General features: G+C 48.1%; 1 protein-coding gene across 3 annotated transcripts in view; it reads right to left on the bottom strand.

Annotated features, from left to right (window-relative positions):
- Positions 1-14,174, bottom strand: part of AFAP1L2 (actin filament associated protein 1 like 2) — a 117,968-nt gene extending 103,794 nt beyond the window's left edge. For all 3 annotated transcript variants that reach the window (XM_054036029.1, XM_054036027.1, XM_054036028.1), the window contains exon 1: positions 13,944-14,174. In XM_054036029.1, the coding sequence (XP_053892004.1) occupies positions 13,944-13,959 (16 nt within the window). In that variant the 5' untranslated portion in view covers positions 13,960-14,174. The remainder of the gene's footprint in view (positions 1-13,943) is intronic.
- Between the last annotated feature and the right edge of the window lie 5,857 nt (positions 14,175-20,031).

Below are 20,031 nucleotides of genomic sequence, written 5' to 3'. Positions count from 1 at the left end.
TGCTTCAGTCAACCTAACTACTGTAGCTCAGGGAGGTGGAGTTCCCACAGCAATGGAAAAACCTCTTTGAGAATTTTCCTGATCAGACTCCTCTCTAGTTAAAAGTGGACCAGTTTCTGCTGATATATTATAGCTCAAATTTTCAACAGCCCTTAAGTGATTTAGAAGCCTAAGTCTCATTTTCAGGTGGCAAGTGATTTAGAAGCCTAATTCACTTGAAAATGAGACTTAGGGATTCCAAAATTTCCCCAAAGGTTATAGGGAGACTTTGATGCTACAAAAGAAGTCAGTGTGAACCCCCAAAATGAAGATGATATAGGGTCAAATTTTCAAAAGCCCTTAAGTGATTTAGAAGCCTAAGTCTCATTTTCAAGTGAATTAGGCTTCTAAATCACTTGCCACCTGAAAATGAGACTTAGGCTTCTAAATCACTTAAGGGCTTTTGAAAATTTGACCCTATACCATCTTCATTTTGGGGGTTCACACTGACTTCTTTTGTAGCACCAAAGTCTCCCTATAACCTTTGGGGAAATTTTGGAATCCCTTATAAACTGTGATAAGAAACTCACAGGCTGAATTGCCAACAAGACTTGCAGATATTTCCCTTCATTGATAAGAATCATGCTATGCATGTCCAAAAACATCAACACAACAGGGTGGGAAGAAAGCACCCATAAACAGCAGACTGTTCCAATTGAGAAAAAAAGATATCGGCTTTTCTTAAATCACAAATGGCACAATATGTATGTTATGTGGGAGTCACAGTGACCCCATACTACTAGGATATTTGTCTTCAGTTATAAACAGCTCTGTCTGGAAATAATGTTGCCATACACCAAAACATCAGATGTGCTTTCCATGGAATTTTGCCTACGAAGAAGGCAATAGGTCAGTGGGAAAAAAGTATTTAAGTGAAAGTTACCCTTCATATTTGGAACTTTAGACCAAACAATTGCCATTTTCTCATGCTTTCCCCTGTATGATTTCAAACATATCCCCAGCTGCTGATACGCAATAGGGTCTATATTTCCACAGCTCAACTGTTTCACCACGTTCTAGTCTGCAGTATAACAGGCAGAAAGTCAGGCTCTCCTTGCCAGCTGCAATTACCCATGCTTGCCTTTCCTTTAGTAACAGCTGTTCTCACTGATTTTTGGCTCACCCACCACATTTACTAAACAATGCCAATCATTAGCATTACCATTTGTTTCTGAAGACATCCAGCTTCAATTACTTTCAGTCGCAGTCATCCACTCTTTGACCTGCGGCTGCTGCAGAAACAGCGGTACAGAGTCCCAGCTGAAGCTGAGCTCCACCAAGTGATCATGGAGCATCACCAAAGCCTAGGGAAGCCCTTCCTCCTCCATATTCCCTTCCCTGGCATACTCTCCATGCTGGGACAGGTGGAAGGGCAGCTGACTTCACAAACCAGTAGCGTCTCCACTGGTGGAATTCTCAGCTGGCCAGTATCTGACCCCTTTATGCTACCTGAGTGGCCTAATGCAGTCAGATCATTGCCAGGGCTGCCAACTCTGATGAATTTATTGCAAATCTCATGATGTTTGGTCTTTTAAGCCACAGCTCCAGGAGTCGGGTGACTCTCAGCGGTCATTAAAAAATGTTTCTATCAACTTCATAATTGCAGAGAAAAAAAAGTTTGAAACCGTGTCTGATGTATAACATAAAGCCTCAGAAACCAGAAGACAAAGAAAAAGAACCCCAGATTTTTTTAAAATCTCATTTTTAAGCCAAACTCATAATTTTGAGGGTCCTGACTCCTGATTTTTGAACACTTGTGTTGGCAAGACTGTATCTAAGAATCTGGTCCAGTATGCTCAGCACAGATAACATCTCCCTGGCCCGCTCCCAGAGCAGGCCCTGAATGGCTAACAGCTCTGACAAGATTCCCATATCATCCAGCTTTGCTGGGAAGACTCCAGATATGACACGGGCCTTCAGAGGGAGGGAGAAGATTAACGATTTAGCTCTCCAAGGGAAGGCATAAGCATCCTTGGTGATCCTCACTGAGGAGTAGGTCTCTAGTCCACTTCTTTCCCCTCCTTCCCTTCTCTATCCTCATTTAAACTAGGGTCTTCCATCTCCTTTGGACCCGGACAGCCTCTCAATTTGCCACCCCACCCCAGGAGCAAGTAGAAATCCTCACACCCATGCCTGCCCCAGTCACCTGGCTCCTTCACGCTTCTCTGCTGTGGTCTATGCTCCCACCATGACTCAGCTCGCCGAGGTTAGCTCCTAATCCAAGTGGGAGGTCAGGAATCAGCCGTAGAGGGAAGCAAACCTCCTCAGGACCAGGAAGATAACAGGGAGTGGGGTGGATGATTTACAATAGGGGGAAAGTGGATCAGAATGGCTCCTCACCATACCCTCCTCCCATCATATGTCTACACTGCAATTAGACATCTGTGGTTCGCCCGTGTTGACTCAGGCTAAGGGGATAGTACTAAGAGTCTGTTTAATTGTGGTATAGACATTTGGGTCTGGGTCCCTCGCACCTCACAGGGTCCTAAAGCCCAGGTTCCAGCCTGAGCCCAGACATCTACAGCACAATTAAACAGCCCTTTAGCCAGAGCCCTGTGAGTCCACGCCAGCTGGCACGGGCCACCTGTGGGTTTTTAACTGCAGTGTAAACATAACTCAGTGTCCAGAAATCCCCACTCTCTTCCTGGCCCAATGAAATGGCCACCTCTAAACACATTCACAGGGGAATTATTTATTTAGCCTTCTGAACACCTCACCTTCACTCAGGGCTCTTACAGTGATTTAAATGTACAAGGCAAAATGTAAAATCCACAAGGCACATGGACAGAATCCACATTGACTGCGATAGCCACCCCCTGACCACATTCACTCCCCCGCTCATTCCAGCTTCATTAGCTGGTGCAAGTTTTATTGCACACTCTTTGGTGTTTTGTTAAAGCTCCAGCTCCTGGAGCCCTGTGATTGTGAGAGACTCTCAGCTTTCATTTAAACAAAAAAAAAAGTTAGTTTCTGGACAGTCTTGTGATTTTTGGGAGGAGCCTGGCTCATGACTGTTGAACGCTTGGGGCTGGCAATACAGTGGTGGCCCCCACAGATGAGCTTTGCAGCATGCCACAAGCAGGGTCGGCCTGGCCCACCGGAGTATCAGGAAGTCCCCCAGGGGGGGTCTTTGTTTTATTAAAGCTTTGGCTGGCTGGGGCAAACACCACTCTCCTCTGTGGGATTTAATGAGAAGCATGTGCACATACACGGACCCCTCAGCCCACTCCTCTCCCTCACAGGGCCCTGCCATTCCCTCCTTCTTCTTCTTCCCACTACTGTGAGCACTTCAACTGCTGTCACTTTGGGATAGATTTTATTGTCATGGTTTCCTTTAATCCAAAATGGGCTTCAGTCATTTTGAAGAGCATAGAACAGGTTATTTGAATGGTTGTAATATTTCTGAAGGGAAGGCCAGGGCATAATTATATTTCACACAGAAAAGATCCCCTTCAGGCAGGAGTTTATAGCACGAGCCTAGGACTTGGGAGACCTGGATTGAAGTCCCTGATATGCTACAAACTTCCTTTATGACCTTGGACACCTCACTTAGCTTCTCTGTACCTCAGTTCCCTATCTGAATAACAGCACTTCCCATTCTCACAGGAATGTTGCAAGAACAAATAAATAAATACATTAAAGATTGAGGCACGCAGACACTACCTGTATGGAGGCCACATAAGTATTTTAGATGGACATTTTACTGACTCAATTTCCAGCTGTACAGTACCATATTATAAAGTGGGTCAAACGTTTAGCCCCAGATCCAAAGTTGGAAATGTTTGGAGTGGGTTTATTTCTAGCATTTACGTTTGAAAAGTCAAATATATCCCTGTGTGGAATCCACAAAACCCTGGGGGTCGTTACCAAGTCTATGTGACTTATGCTGAGTCTACACTACAACATTTACACCCTGACCAACATAAAAGCCAGCAGCATAGACACAGTTATACCTCAGTTGTGCCTGCACAAGCTGCATCCAGACTAGGAGGGTTTTGCCGGGACAGTATACCCATACAGCTATACCAGCTAAGAGTTCCTAGTGTAGACCTGGCCTCATTACTGTAATTACCCACTTGTGCCCAGTCCATTGCTGCAAAGAGCACTACAAACCTCAAACATTCCAGAAGAATACCATGGGCATTTTTGCATATCCACTTAATATGTTCCAGGGCTGTGGTCTTCAGTGAAAAGACTCAGTGAAAACTCCAAAACAATAAGCTCATTCAAACACTCTCTCTCTTCCCCAGCTGGGAATCAATGCAAACAAATCCTGTTGTGTAAGGACAAGGGAGAGGGAGGGGAAGAGGGCAGGGGGCAAAGGTGTGTGTATTTGGGGAGGGGAGGAAGCATTCCCATTGCCAAGCTGCAGCATGACAAAGAAATAGACACTGCAACATAAAGCAAGGGTGGGTCCCACATCGTTTTACAGGTATTTTACAAGGGGCAATTTTGGAGTGCTGGCTTGTTGCCTTGTGAGCTGTTTCCCTTTGTTAAGTTGTTCAGTGGTACCATGCTGGTGGGGAGGAGGAGGCAGGAAGGGGTGGAGGGAAGGGTGTTGTAATAATAAAACCCATTTATGCAGCCCATTTCATTCCAAAGTATATTACAGTCTGCGCACGCAGTGTCTCACCACCAAGCCCATTTTTCTGGCTGCTAGCGTGTGGAGCAAACCCCCAATGCTCATTGCACACTGTGGAGAGGATAAGGGAATGTTCACATGCCTAACAGTTCAAGGCATGTACAAAACTATATATGACTCGTCAAATTCAATTGTGGCTGATGCCAAAAATTTCCCTGATTTTCTTCAATGAAGCCTATATCTGCAGAGCTCCGAGAATGATTAAAGGATTAGAAAACCTGCCTTATAGTGGTAGATGAAAAGAGCTCAATCTAGTTATCTTAACAAACAGATGCTTAAAGATTAACTTGATCACAATCTATAAGTAGCAATATGGAGAACAAATATTTAATAATGGGGTGCTCTGACATTGCACTCCATAATGTTTTATGGAAATATGTCTATGAGTGGAAATATGATGTAACTGGAATATACTTTATAAGCTTTGTAATGATACCTTACAAGAGACCTTTTGCATAATCTACTGAGTGTGTTCATCCTATTTGTATGAATGTATCATTCTTGTATTTGAAACTAGGAATATGAAATATAACTCTGAGGTCCTATTGTAATTATGCAAAGTGTGGGCCATTAATGGTGGTTTGGCTCCCATTAACTAGGACAATTGGTTGCAAATGGCTCGGTTTAATTGTAAGCCTTCCTGTATATGTGTGTGCCAGCCAGTGGGTAATGAAATCTTACAATGACATGTGATCACGTCACCGGAACTGGAATCCATCTTAAACCTGGTGCTTTTCCATTTAGAAGGAGGGGTGGAGTCCCAGAGAGACAAAGGATCCCCACCTTGTGCCAAAGCTATAAAAGGGGCTGGAACAGAACAAAGGGGGCTGCCAGTCATGAGAAATCCCTGAGTTACCACCTGAGATGGAACTAACAAGGTCTGTACCAGGGGAAAAGATTGGGCCCAGACTAGGAAGGAGTGTAGTCTGTGAAAGAAGCTTATTGGAACATCTCTAAGGGTGAGATTTACCTATATTCAGTTTCTTAATGTATTAGGCTTAGACTTGCATGTTTTGTTTTATTTTGCTTGGTAACTTACTTTGTTCTGTCTGTTATTACACCTCTACCCCAGTATAACGCGACCCAATATAACACAGGTTCGCATATAGTGCGGTAACCCCGGGGTTCCAGCAGCAGGGCTTGGGCGGTGCTTTAAAGGGCCCGGGGCTCTGGCTACTGCGGGGAGCCCCGGGCCCTTTATATCACCCCCAGAGCCCTGCCGCTACTGCCCTGGGGCTCCGGCAGCGGGGCTCGGGTGGCGATTTAAAGGGCCTGGGGTGCCCCGCAGCCGGAGCCCTGCCCCAATTTAACAGGTTTCACCTATAACACGGTAGGGATTTTTGGCTCCCGAGGACCGCGTTATATCAGGGTAGAGGTGTACTTAAAACCACTTAAGTATAAAAAGTAGGATTTAATAAAATCACTTTTGTTTATTAATTAACCCAGAAGAAGTGATTAATATCAGGGGGAGCAAACAGCTGTGCATCTCTCTCTATCAGTGTTATAGAGGGTGGACAATTTATGAATTTACCCTGTATAAGCTTTATACAGAGTAAAATGGATTTATTTGGGGTTTGGATACTATTGGGAGTTGGGTGTCTGGGTGCTGGAGATAGGTGATCTGCTGAGCAGTTTTTGGTTAAAGTCTGCAGCTTTGGGGGTGTGGACCAGACATGAATCTGAGTTGCAGCAGACTACCATCTCTGGCTCAACAAGGCAGGATTCTGGAGTCCCAAATTGGCAGGGAAAACGGGCTCAGTGGTAATCTCAGCACATCAGGTGACTGTCCCAAGGGGGCCTCTGTGACCAAACCCATCACATCTTCAATCTAGTAGAGAAGGTATAACACGATCCAATGGCTGGAAGTTGAAGCTAGACTAATTCAGAACACGAAACAAAGCATACATCTTTAACAGTGAGGGTAATTAACCATTAGAACAGTTTACCAAGGGTCATGGTGGATTCTCCATCACTGGCAATTTTTAAAATCAAGACTGGATGTTTTTCTAAAAGATCTGCTCAAAGGAATTATTTTGGGGAGTTTATAACAAACGGTCAGACTAGATTATCACAACAGTCCCTGCTGGCCTCGGAATCTATACCCACGAAAGCTTATGCCCAAATAAATCTGTTAGTCTTTAAGGTGCCACTGGACTCCTTGTTGTTTTTGTGGATACAGCAGGGCCGGCTCCAGGGTTTTTGCCGCCCCAAGCAGCAAAAAAAAAAGTCGCGATCAGCTCTACCGCAGCCATTTCAGTCTTCGGCGGCAATTCGGCGGCTAGTCCTTCGCTCTGAGAGGGACCAAGGGACCCGCCGCCGAATTGCCAAAGAGCCGGACATGCCGCCCCTCTCCATTGGCCGCCCCAAGCACCTGCTTGCTGGGCTGGTGCCTGGAGCCGGCCTTGGGATACAAACTAAAACGGCTACTCCCGATCTAGAATACAGGGACACTCATCCACAAGAAGCAAACTCCAGGATCCTCAGGTCCTCTGTTGAGGCTAGAGATGCATCTATACTAGAAGAGAGACAGCGGTAATAATCTGGCTTGGGTGATTGTGCGTAGGATGGGATTTGGCTTGAGGGTGGCTACTGTGGATCTATTATTGAGTTGGGTTGTGGTTTTGGAAGCCAGTCACAACAATCAAAACGAGTTTCTTCTTTTGGATCCCCACTGAGTAAATGAGGTGCTCCAGCCTACTCCCAGCAGTGGCATCCTCTGTTCCCTCCACAAACACCCACATGGTGATTTTCATAACAGGACAGGCATGTTACATGGAGGACAGTCATTTGTCATCTATATTTTTTTTAACAGATGTTAAATGAGGCAGTACGCTAGCTGTTACAGGAGAGGATGTAGGGTTTGACTAGAGTATAACATGTTGTCCCATTTTAACTCTAGTTCAGAGATTGCCAATTAGATCCAGTTAACTAACAACTGCAAACATTATCCTAAACTGAGTTCTAGATTACAGCACCACCACTTGTGGAGCCTGTAGACTAGCATTTATAATCATATTCGTTAACTCAAAATGATCGCCAATGAACTTGAGTTAGTGAAGGGCCAAAAACTCTAGTCTAGATATGTAAGAGTCAGAACTCTTCAGTTTTATTCCCAGCTCTGCCTTGCTATTTAATCCTGGGCACATAACTTAACCTTTCTGTGCTTTGATTATGTCTGCTCATAGCTTTAAGGCCTTGTCTTCACTAGACAAGGCAAGCTGTTGGTTTAACATGCGTTAGCTGGTCAGGGTAAACCCTTATCTACACTCAGATGTTAACATGTTAAAATACCGCCTTTCCTGCTAGTGTAGATAGAGCTTAACTGGGCACAGTACATCACATCTAGCCTGCAGGAGTGTTGCGAGACCTACTTGATGTCTGCAAAATGCTTGGAGATCTTCAGGTGAAAAGAAATGCAGTTTGCCGACTTCTTCCAACCCAAACAGCCAAGAACAAGGGGAGCCCCACCTGTCCTTCTCTGAAAGATCTGACTAGAAATCAGGCTTTGGTTGGAATTATACGGGTTCGTTAGGTTTAAAAAAAAAAAAAAACTATCTTGTCAATGCCAATACATTGCCAAGGCACTAGTGGAAGTAGCTCATCCTCCACCCACATACATTTCTTCTGTCCCTGGCAAGCACCTTCTCCCCCGCCAGTTGCCTAGCTTAGTTTGAATCCCCCCACTGGTGTAGCCCAGGCCAGAGAGAGAAAATGAGTTTGCTCTACAGCCTTAGCTAACAGCCGGTTGGTTTTTGGCTGATGCACTAAGCTCCAGAGCTGAAGTCAAAGCATCTTAGTCCTGACAGCGGCGAGTCCCAGATACTCCGCTTACTTCTCCTGTCGAGGTGGAGTACAGGTGTCGATTCAGGGAGCGATTTATCGCATCTAGACAAGACGCGATAAATCAATCCCCAATACATCGAATACTACCCGCCGATCCGGCGGGTAGTATAGACGTACCCTCTAAGTGGTCTCGGTGCTGCTAGATGGGACAGAACACCACAACCAGGAGGTATGTGGGTTACACCAGGTCGGTTAAACCTCATTTAAAATGGGCATGATCACCACAGCTTTGGTGCAGCTACTTCCGTTCTAATAAAATCTTGTTGCTGTCACACTAACTTCAGGGCCGCCCAGAGGATTCAGGGGGCCTGGGGCAAAGCAATTTTGGGGGCCCCTTCCATAAAAAAAAAGTTGCAATACTATATTCTCGTGGGAGCCCCTGTCGCCCAGGGGCAAATTGCCCCACTTCCCCTCCACCCACCCCCCCGGGCGGCCCTGGGAAAAATAAACATTTAAAAACCTTCCACATCTCGGCACAAACACAGTTTTGAGAAAACTTCTTTTCAAGTCACCTTTACAAGGTATCACTGGTTCTCAGCATCAGCTAGTGCTAAAAGGCACTAAAGCTTGTTAAAAGGGTTGGACAAATATTTTCCGTCAAAACTTTTTTTGGATCGAAAACTAGAGGTTTTTAAAAAGCAGAAAAAATCACGGACAATGTCTGCTTTCCTTCAAAATTTGTTGGGTTTTTTTAATTGAAAAGCTGAAATTAGACTGTCAAAACCTGAACATGATTTGGGGTTTCAGAAGAGTGTGGCCAAATATTTGCTGCTTGCTGTGTTTGATTGTTTAAAGAAACAATAAAAAAATTCTGCTTAAAAAAAATCCAAAACTTTTGAACCACCTCAGCTTGTGACCAAACACCTGAGCCCATCCAGTCAGAGATTTTTCCAGATTTCTGATACTCTGCTGGCTTCCTTGACTCATATCTGTCTCCATAACTTTGGATTCATTTAGATTAGAACATAAGAATGGCCATATTTGATCAGACCAAAGGTCCATCCAGCCCAGTATCCTGTTTACTGACAGTGACCAATGCCAAGTGCCCCAGAGGGAGTGAACCTAACAGGTAATGATCAAGTGATCTCTCTCCTGCCATCCATCTCTACCCTCTGACAAACAGAGGCTAGGGCCACCATTCCTTACCCATCCTGGCTAATAGCCATTAATGGACTTAACCTCCAGGAATTTATCTGTTTCCTAGAGACTGGCTCCATGGGATCCCTCACAAATTGGAGATGGTTACTGGGGGGTTGTCTTTAGTATAGACTATGTACATACTCCACGAACTGAGCATTTGAGCTTGTTCCAGAATCTGGGATGAGCCTCTGTTGTGAAAACTGAAATGCTCAAAATAGCACATGCATGTGAATGGACACAGGGTGCTAAAATTAAATTAACCCAGGGGTTCTCAAACTGGGGGTCAGGACCCCTCAGGGGGTCACGAGGTTATTACTGGGGGTCGCGACCTGTCAGCCTCCACCTCAAACCCCGCTTTGCCTCCAGCATCTATAATAGTGTTAAATATATTAAAAAGTGTTTTTAATTTATAAGGGAGGGTCGCACTCAGAGGTTTGCTATGTGAAAGGGGTCACCAGTACAAAAGTTTGAGAACCACTGAATTAACCCCTCTGGAGCCTCAGGGAATGCAGGGGAGAGGGGTCTCCCTTGGTAGAGTTGGGAAGGAGGTAGGTGGTATATGACATTGCTCTTCTCATGTGATCCCTCCCCCATGGCTCTCTTGGCTCTATCACTGTTAATCTAAAGTGGCTAATTTTAAATGAAGCTACCCTCCCCTGACATGAATCTCCCTATGGCACTGAAATTAAATGTAGACTATAGTTTGGAATTTGAGAAGTGAAAGGGATGGTAGCCCTAAGGGAAAAGGTATCAGTTTGGTTCATTGTGTTAAATAGCCATCTGCAAGTCTCAAACTGCTGAATGAGCTTTAGGGTAGGGAAGGCTGTGCCTCCCCAAACAGCCTGGCCCTGCCCCCTATCTGACCCCCACCTACTTCCTGCCCCCCCCTGACTGGACCCCTCAGAATCCCTGACCCACCTGCTCCTTGTCCCCCCACTGCCCCCCCAACCACCACCCTGGGACCCCACCCAGGGCCGGCTCTAGGCACCAGCAAAACAAGCTAGTGCTTGGGGCGGCACATTTTTAGGGGCAGCATGGCCGGCGCCAGAATGCCACCCCTAAAAATGTGCCCCGGCTGCCCTAGCTCACCTCCACTGCTGCCGTTCACGTGCTGCTGCTCCACCTCCCTCCCAGGCTCTCAAACCTGGGAGGGAGGGGGAGATCCCGAGCGGCCGCGGCGCGCGAAACAGCTGATTCGCATGCTGCTGCTCACCCTCCCTCCCAGGTTTGAGAGCCTGGGAGGGAGGGGGAGACTCTGAGTGGCCGCGGCGCGCATGCCGCTTCTCCCCCTCCCTCCTAGGCTTCAGAGCCTGGGGGGAGGAGGCGGGGCTGGGGATTTGGGGAAGGGGCGGAGCTGAAGAGGGGCTGGAGGTGGGGTAAGAAAAAAACGGGGGGGGGGCCAAAATTGTTTCTGCTTGGGGCGGCAAAAATCCTAGAGTCGGCCCTGCCCCCACCAACCTCCCCTGTCTGCCCCAACCCCTATCCACTCCCCGCTGAATCCTGACAGACCCCTGGAACGCCCACGATCCAACCTCCCCCGTTCCCCGTCCCCTGACCGCCCCCCAGCAGCGCTGTCCAGGGTCGCTCCTGGGTTACCGCCGCCTCTCCCCTCTCTTGGAGCCTCAGCGTGCTGCGTCCAGGAGCTATCCTGGCCCCTGGACAGCGCTGCAGCGGCGTGGTTCCAGCGGGACCGGAGCTTGCAGCCCCGCCCCCTTACCACACGGCTCTGAGTCAGTGGGAGGAGCTCAGGCCACGCCGCTGCAGCGCTCTCCAGGGCCGCTCCTGACGCGGCGTGCTGAGGCCCCGGGGGATGGGGGAGGTGGAGGCAGGGCTGGGGGCCCCTGTGGGGCCTGGGGCAAATTGCCCCATTTGCCCCCCCCCGGGTGGTCCCAACACTAACAAGCATCAATTAAATCAAAAGTCAGGCCGGAACTTGTTGGTTGAGCACAACATTCCCTGTTAAATCACTAAAACATCCTGAGGGGGCCCAGTGAATAGAGCAACTGCTACTTCTGTTCTGCAGCGCAAGCATTTATAGGTTTTCCTTACAGAGAACAGATCAGCTCCTCCTTCCAGAGATGGGAGTCTTGTATGGGAGCAGGATCAGACCCTAAGTGCCCACTAGTTTAGGGCATCCTCCCTGTTTTCTTGGCCAGAAGAGAGTGGTTGAAGTTGACCAAGTTATGTTTTGCCCGACGCTTGGTCTACATTTATCCTGGCATAGTTGTGTCATTCAGGGATATGGCTTTTTCCACACACCAGACTGGCACAGCTATGCGAGGATTACTCTCAAGTGTGGGTGCAGCTATATTGCTGGAAAGGGGCTTTCAATCAATGTAGCCAATGTTGTTCAGGGAGGTGGCGTTCCTGCACGGACAGGCCCCTTCTGGCAGTAGACTGTGTCTACCCTCCAGGGCTCTGTCCGCACAGGAAGCGCCTTAGCGGGCATAAACTGGTGTAGGTGCAGGCTGATTTACACCAGCTGAGGGTCTTGCCCTGGGATTGTCCTTTCCTAAATAGGGACAGTCAGCAGGTGTGTGCAGCCTGCAAAGAATTTAAAAGCAGACCACCCAAGGGCCAGGTTGATGTTTATCTTTGCTCTCTTCAGCTATCCCTGGACGATGTCAGGCCAGGGGGTTCATTGGTTTTTCAGTGTCTGAGGAGCCCCATTTGTGCCCTGCAGCTTTCCCCACAGACGTGACAGGTGTAATCTTGGAGGAGACATCCTTGTGGGCTAGACTGTCCTGCCCTTTCTTTCCTCCGTTGTGGCCTCCGTCTCAGGCGCACGTCTGTTCTCCTCAAAGTGAGCTACACCGGCATCAAGCCCTAGTGACCTCGGTGCATTTACACCAACAAAGCGGAGCGGATTCTGGCTCCACGCGGTACAGCCCACTGCCTCAGCAACCCAGCGCGCTCATTATAAAAACCACCCACTCCGCTCAATAGCAGAACAAAACCCCTATTTGGAGACCAGCTGCCGTTTCCCCTCCAGCAGCTGGTCCTTCTGAAATAACGCCCCGCGGGGGGGTGTGCTCTGAATGCCCCACGCGCACGGGAGAGGGAAAGGCGCTGGGGGGGGGGGGGGGGGGAGTTCTTTCCGCTGCAGAAGCAAAAGGAGGCAGGTCAGCTTCGCCAGGGCTGGGAATTTGAGCACATCCACGGGGTTCGCTTTCTAGGGCCAAGTTCCCTTTGTACAGGTCTGTGCTCCTGAGCGAGTCCTGGGCTGTGCATTTCTTCAGCCAGAGCTGCACTGGATTAGTCAGACTGATTGTAACACACCCACCCACCCACCCAAATCAACCGGCGTCTTTCCATTGGCTTCCCTGGAGCAGCGACCACCCATCACCCTTCTATCGAAACACCGGCTTCAACCCGACCCGCCTCTCTTCCGAAACAGAGCAGAGCTTGCCCAGGGCTACAATGGGCTTCACCTCCCCGTCCCGGCAGCAGCAACCTCTTGCAGGGGCGCGGAGGGAGGATTTGGCTTGGAAGCAGGAAATCGGCTCAGATCCCCTATTCTATTGACCGGGGTTGCGCCTGTCTGCACTTGCCGCTGTTTCCATTTCGGCTGGACGCCGCCCCACTGCTCTCAAAGCAACAAGGAGCCCACCTGAAACCGACCGGCCGGGCCAGGGGAACTCCGTCTCCCTCGCGCTTCCTCCAGCCCCGGGCTGGTTTTTTGGGCTTGAGTTTTGCCCGATCCCCGAATTTCCCTCGCTCCCTGTTAATCATCGGCCACCCCAGGAAAGCCCCCGCGGCTCTCAGGGCGAGCAGCCAACGGAGCCAAGCGGCGGAGCCCGTGGGAGACACCCCCAAACTGAGCCCGTTCTGAAAACGTGCCCACGGCAATACACAGCAGGGTGTCTAGCCCTGCCCCCCCCCCCCTTTTTCCCGAGGATCCTGAAACTGCCGGCGCGGGGGGGACACACAAAAACCAAATCAACCCAAACACGCGCCGCTGCTGGGGCGAGTTGTTCAGTGGAGAAGCTCGAGCTGGAATTTCAAGCCGAATCCCAGCCCCCAGCCGAGCATCCGTCTACTCCAGCGAGCAGAGTCCCCAGCAGAAACCCATCAGCCGCCAATGATACATGCTGGGAAGGCGGCTCCCAGAAATGGAAAGAAAACTGGGATCGGCTCCCCAAGTCGCTTTAAACCCACGAAGGGGGGAAGAGATCCCTGGGCAGGCGTGTTTCCCCCACAAAACCTCTCCGCTCCCACCCACGCGCTAGCCCGACCCGGCACTATCACCCAGGAATAATCAGCACCATTCCTAGCTTACCTTTAAATTTTTCCATCTGGTTGGTAGGCAGATCCAGACAAGGGCTCGGGTTTTTTGCAGGGGCTCGGTTATTTCAGCCTCCCAGGTGCCCGCTGATTCCCCCACGAGAAGACGATCGCTTTCCCACCAATCCAGTTATGTATTTCTCTGTCCTAAAGACACTTCTCAGCCTCTGATTCTGGCTCCAGTCAGTTTCTCTCGCTCCCCTCTCTGAAAGCTCCTCCCTGTGAGGTCACATACAGCAGCTGTACCCACTGGTGCTCAAGTAGCTAGTTGCAAAGTTGACTGCAACTCCAGCAGGCGTGTGTCTAAAAGGGGCTGCGTGTCAGAACTCCTAGGTAGCCAGTCCCCGAGTCTGTCACACCCGCTGTTACTACAGCCCCCACGGTACAGCACCCGTGGTGGGAACAGAGCTAAGCAAAACTGAGCTCCCTTTAAAAACAAACAACAAACCCAGGACAATAGATGGTTCCTTTTCCATTATTGTCAAAGGGGTGTGGGGGAAATCAGGGCTTGGAAAACAGCAAGCTTCAAGTCTTATGAACAGTTCCTCCGCCAGAGCAAGAGGAGCAGCTAATGACTGTTGCTGAAATGTGGTGACCAGATGAAGGACCAAACCGTTTTATTTCTGTGGGCGGTTCCACATAGGGCAGTTGGAGCCCAGAGCTGAGGGAACCTCCTGCAGGGATGTGGAGAGATGTTCCAAGTTGGTGTACTTGTGCTACAGCTGACTTGAGCATTGGCCTGCTAACCCCAGGATTGTGAGTTCAATCCTTAAGGGGGCTACTTAGGGATCTGGGGCAAAATCAGTACTTGGTCCTGCTAGTGAAGGCAGGGGGCTAGACTTTATGACTGTTCAGGGTCCCTTCCAGCTCTATGAAATAGGTAGAGATCCATGGGGGTTTTTTAAATTTTATTCTTTTAATTGCTTCATCTTTCTGCTCTTAGTGATAAGTCCTCTAACACAGTCAGCTTAAAAATTATTGGGGCAGTTCCTGCTTTCCTAGAAATGTGCTTACCATTGACTTCCATCTATAAAATGGAGATAATGATACTCTTATTTGTACAGGGCTTTGGGATCCTCTAAGGTGAAAGTTACTGTACAAAAGAATGACTGAATATTATTCTGGGAGGGGATCTGGTTTTATTTTATTTTTCCTTACTTGTGTTATAACATCACCAAGAGAAATAGCATGATCCAGTAGATAGGGCACTGGACTGGAAGTCAGGAGATCTGGGTTCTATGCTCAACTCTGCCCCTGAGTTGCTGTTGTTACCCTGGCCAATTCACTTGTCACCTCATCAGTTCTGTCAAGTTAGCCTGCCCACAGGAACAACAGGGAATCTGGTGGCACCTTAAAGACTAACAGCTTTATTTGGGCATAAGCTTTTGTGGGTAAAAAAACCACTTCTTCAGATGCAGGCCTGACACATGAAGAGAAGGGAGTTAGTTAGCTCAGAAGTGGAGAAGCAGTGTTGACAGGGCCAATTCGATCAGGGTGGATGTGGTCCACTCCCAATAATTGATGAGGTGGTGTCAATTCCAGGAAAGGCAAAGCTGCTTTTGTAGTTAGCCAGCCACTCTCAGTCCCTGGTCAAGCCCAAATTAAATGGTGGCATATATAACATTAGTAGACATGCAGCTGAATGAGCCCCTGATGGTGCGGCTGATGTGGTTGGGTCCTCTGATGGTGTCACTAGAGTAGATATGGGGACAGAGTTGGCAACAGGGTTTGTTACAGGGATTGGTTCCTGGGTTAGTGTTGGTGTGGTGTGGTGAGTATATGTTTCAGGTTGGGGGGCTGTCTGTAAGCGAGGACTGGCCTGCCTCCCAACATCTGTGAGAGTGAGGGATTGTTTTCCAGGATAGGTTGTAGATCGTTGATGATGTGCTGGAGAGGTTTTAGCTGGGGGCTGTATGTGATGGCAGTGGTGTTCTGTTATTTTCTTTGTTGGGCCTGTAGTATACTACTGTAGTTAGTCTTTAAGGTGCCACCGGACTCCTTGTTGTTTTTGTGGATACAGACGAACACGGCTACCCCCTGATACTTGATACCTGTCCATAGGCTCTCCCAAACCTAAAGGCCCACCCCCTTGTCTGAGAGGGAGGAGCCACTGAGCCAGAAGACAAGCGATTACCACAGGGAACAACAAATACAATAAAATAAAAAACAGGGATGAGATGGAGAGCCAAAGGGCCAGAACAAGGAATCCATAGAGGGATGCAGACAGAGCAAAGGACCCCTGACTGCACCTCAAAGGAGTCCATAAGTGGTTTGCTCAAGGTCACACAGGGAGTGTGTCAGAGCCAAAATTTGAACCCAGCTCTCCTGAGTGCCAACCCAGTCCTTTAGACAAAAGCATCGTAGGGGCTAGTCCCAGCTCTGCCACTGATTTGCTGCTGTGACTCTGGCCAATTCACTTCACCCCTGGGCCTCCATTTCCCTGTCAGTCTTGTCTAATTAGACTGTAAGCTCTTCAGGGCAGAAACTCTCACTCTGTGTTTGTATGTTGTCCCTTGTCCCAAATGATCTCATTTGGGGCCTCTGTTGTTGGGCTCCACTACCATTTTAGATACCTGGCTTTCCCCATGATTTATATATTCATTGGCTGAGCTCGCAAAACTCTATGCTCAACTTGATGGCATTTCTCTGAGTGATACAGTAACTCCTGAACACTGCTTCTGATCAGTTCCAAAATTTCTGGGAACATTCCAGGCATCCATGGGCTGGACCCTTTTATTGTGACTGAGGAAAGAAAGAAAAAAGAAAAGAAAAGAAAACCTGAAAGGAGGGAAAAGGGTGACTCATTGAGCCCCTGGCAGCTGATTAGCAGAGCTGCCCGTTTCAACCCACTCTGCAACTGATGCTTGATGGCAACCATTAACACATTCCAGCATAACAATACCTCTCATTTTAGCTCCCTCCATTCTCCCAACTATGTGGACACCTTGAAGGAGAAAGAAAGGAGAATAAGAATGGTGAAGGTAAAGGGAGAAATGGGTGAGCACAAAACTCCTGAAAGTGGGGTGGGGATAAGGAATGGGACTACACAGAGTCCCTGCAAGGGGTGGGGAGAATGGAGAGGTCACAGGATCTCTGATGGGGAGGGAAAACAGGAGAGCCTGGTATGGGGGAAATGAGCACTGGGGAAAGGGGGTATGGGACTGCACATAGAGGCCCTGGCAAGCGTGGAAGAGAATGGGGCATTGTGGCAGAGGAGAAATGGAGGGCACACAGAACTCCTGGCATGCTGGGGGGACGGCGGTTCTCACAGAACCCCTGGGATGGGAAGGGAATGGCAGTGGGGACATAAGGCAGGGGGGGAGGGGCTGCAGGGAGCTGCTGAAATAGAGGGGGATGAGGGTGGGAACAGAGGGGTGCAAGGAGCCCCTGGTGTGTGCAATATGCTCAGCCTACAGAAGTTACAAAACATGCACCCCTCTACCACAAAATAAGTAGAACAATAAAAGGCAGGTATAGCTGAAGTGGAAGACCACTGGACAGGAGAGAGGCAAATAAGAGGTCACATGATAAAAGTAATAGGTGGTCTAGAGAAGGCAGAGCAGAGAGTCTGTTCTCTCTGTTTCATAAGAGCAAGGGGACAGTCAGTTAAACTGAAAAGTAGCCAATTCAAAACTGATGAAAGGAAATACTTTTCCACTCAGGGAGTAATTAGCCGGTGGAACTCACTGGCACAGGATGTCACTGAGGCCAAGAGGAATCAAAGAGGAATTGGATTGTTTATATGAATAACAAGAAGAATACCCAGAGCTACAACAGTTAATGCTAACAAAGAGGCTTGCAAGGGATAAAAGCCTCCTGCTTTAGGACTCAAACCAGCCTCTCACTATTAGGGAATAAGTTAAACATGTAATGGGGAGGCAGGGGGAAGATTACGCCATACCTGCCAACTGTAGGATTTTTACAAGAGATGCCTCAGAGGAATATCTGTGGAGACAGGAACCATGGTTCTGATCCATTCCACCAGTTCCCGTGTTCCTCTGCAAAAAAATATATATATATATTGCCATGAGGCAAAATTGCTGCGTATGAGAGCTGAAAAATAAAATAGTAAAATATGCTGTCTAGCACATGGGTGTCTCTAACAGACTAGCAGGACTTAGTCCTTCTGTGTTTGTCTAAGCACCATCATTCCTGCCTCAGAGGGCTTACGTTATATCTATATTCACTGCTATAGTCTGTAAAGGTCCAACACTCCATCTTTCACTACAGTCATGCCTTGCACTCAGCCCCCAGAAGCTCTTGTTGTGACCCACTGGACAGATTTTCAAGAAGGCACAGTAGCCGCTGACCTGAGCTCTTTCAAAGATATGGCCACTTACCTTGTTGCATGAATGGGAGCTGAGCTCTTTCAAATACAGTCCAAGTGTCTTCCATCTAAGGAACTCAATGTGGTTCACAAACATAAATTAAGCTTCACAGCCCCTATTTGAGGGAGTATTATTATCCCTGTTTTACAGATGAGACACTGAGACACAGTGAGGTGAGGGAAAAGGACTTGCCTGAGGTCAAGTAGGAAGGCAAATTGGGGAATAGAATCTTCATATCCTGTTAAACCACAAGGTCATCCATGTCTTTGGGCCTAAAGTCAAAGGCAGCTTTGGGATGTGTAAGTGCCACATATACAAGCAAGATCTCTGCCTCAGTTCAGTGTACTGGTTACTTTATTTGGAAGATGTGAACAAGCTCATGCAGCACTGAGGGGGCAGAAATTGGACATCTCCCTTGAGCAGGCATAGAACTGGCACGGAGCTGGTGCTTATGCCACTCCGTGATGTCCCTAATATAGGCCATCTGAATTTATACTTGAGCTGGGACAAAACACAGACAGGGAATCAGGGAGACACAATCAGCTCCCTTTCCCTGCTGCAACAACAGAGCTGGAATATGGTCTGGGATATTGTTTACCTACACATCAGTGTGAGAGCAAGGCTGGCCACATAATTCTGGGAGGCTCAATCCAGCAAGAAAATAGGAAGCCTGAATCTGCAGAGAGAAACTGCTTTGATTCTGGTTCTTCCAGGTTTTTATAAAGTTGTGTCTAACCTGGCTAAGGACTGGAGTAGAATTCCATGGGATTCCAACCCAGCACAAACAGACCATGGGGATTGGGGCGGGGGGTGGTGGTGGTTAGTTTTCCTAATTAATTTGTCCCAGCTGTCTTGCAGTTTTGTGTAGTACAGACAGGAAGTGTTCTCCGTTGTTTTTGCCCACCCTTGTTTCCTCTCTTCTCTGAGATTTGATGTTTGGGCTGGTGAGGAGCAATCTCTGATGTCAGCAAGACTGAGGAAATCCAGACAAAAGCCATCACCGGCTCAGAAATGGCCTGGATTTGGGAGGGCCTTCTTCAAGCAGTGCATAGGCTTTCACACAGCAGGGAGACACATCTCAGAGCTGTTCAGAATTCTTTCAGGAAACTCTGCTGAGCCACACAGAACCCATCTTCCCCCCTTTTCGCAAGACATATCTTTGCCTAGATCCACTAGTTTAATATGCAGACTTTTTCTAGAGCACTATGCCATTATTAGATCCTTACTCCAACTTCCAGAATCTACTGACCTAGCCCTGGTCCTGCATATGCTTAAGGTACTTGCTTATCCTAAAACAGGAGTAGTCCCACTGAAATCTAGTGCTAATTATATGCTTAAAACCAATTACCAAGCTGTGTTTGCAAAAAACAGGAGAATCCTAGAGAACTCTGCTGCCTGAAGACATGAATCTGAGTCTGTGTTACCTACTGTCCCTCTTCACTTCTCCTCATGACTGTGATTAAGACTCTTTGGAATTCAAAGATTGCTAGCCAGTCCCAGAACAATTGAGATTAATTAGTGACCATGACAGATGAAAGATTGAAGAAGGAATAATGGGCAGCAGAATACTAGTTCTTCCTGTCTTTCCCCTTTCTTCTCCCAAGGAAGTATCTACCTTAAACACATGGTGCTTCTATATGAAGACTATGTAAGTGACATACCTTGTTCTTTGGAGTCTAAGGGCATGGCTACACTGGAAACTTCAAAGCGCTGTTGCGGGAACGTTCCCGCGGCAGCGCTTTGAAGTGCGAGTGC

This window comes from Malaclemys terrapin, chromosome 7 (assembly GCF_027887155.1).
Source record: "Malaclemys terrapin pileata isolate rMalTer1 chromosome 7, rMalTer1.hap1, whole genome shotgun sequence".
Taxonomy (NCBI): domain Eukaryota; kingdom Metazoa; phylum Chordata; order Testudines; family Emydidae; genus Malaclemys; species Malaclemys terrapin.
The sequence above is the reverse complement of the archived record's forward strand: the minus strand, read 5'-3'. Positions and strand labels throughout refer to the sequence as shown.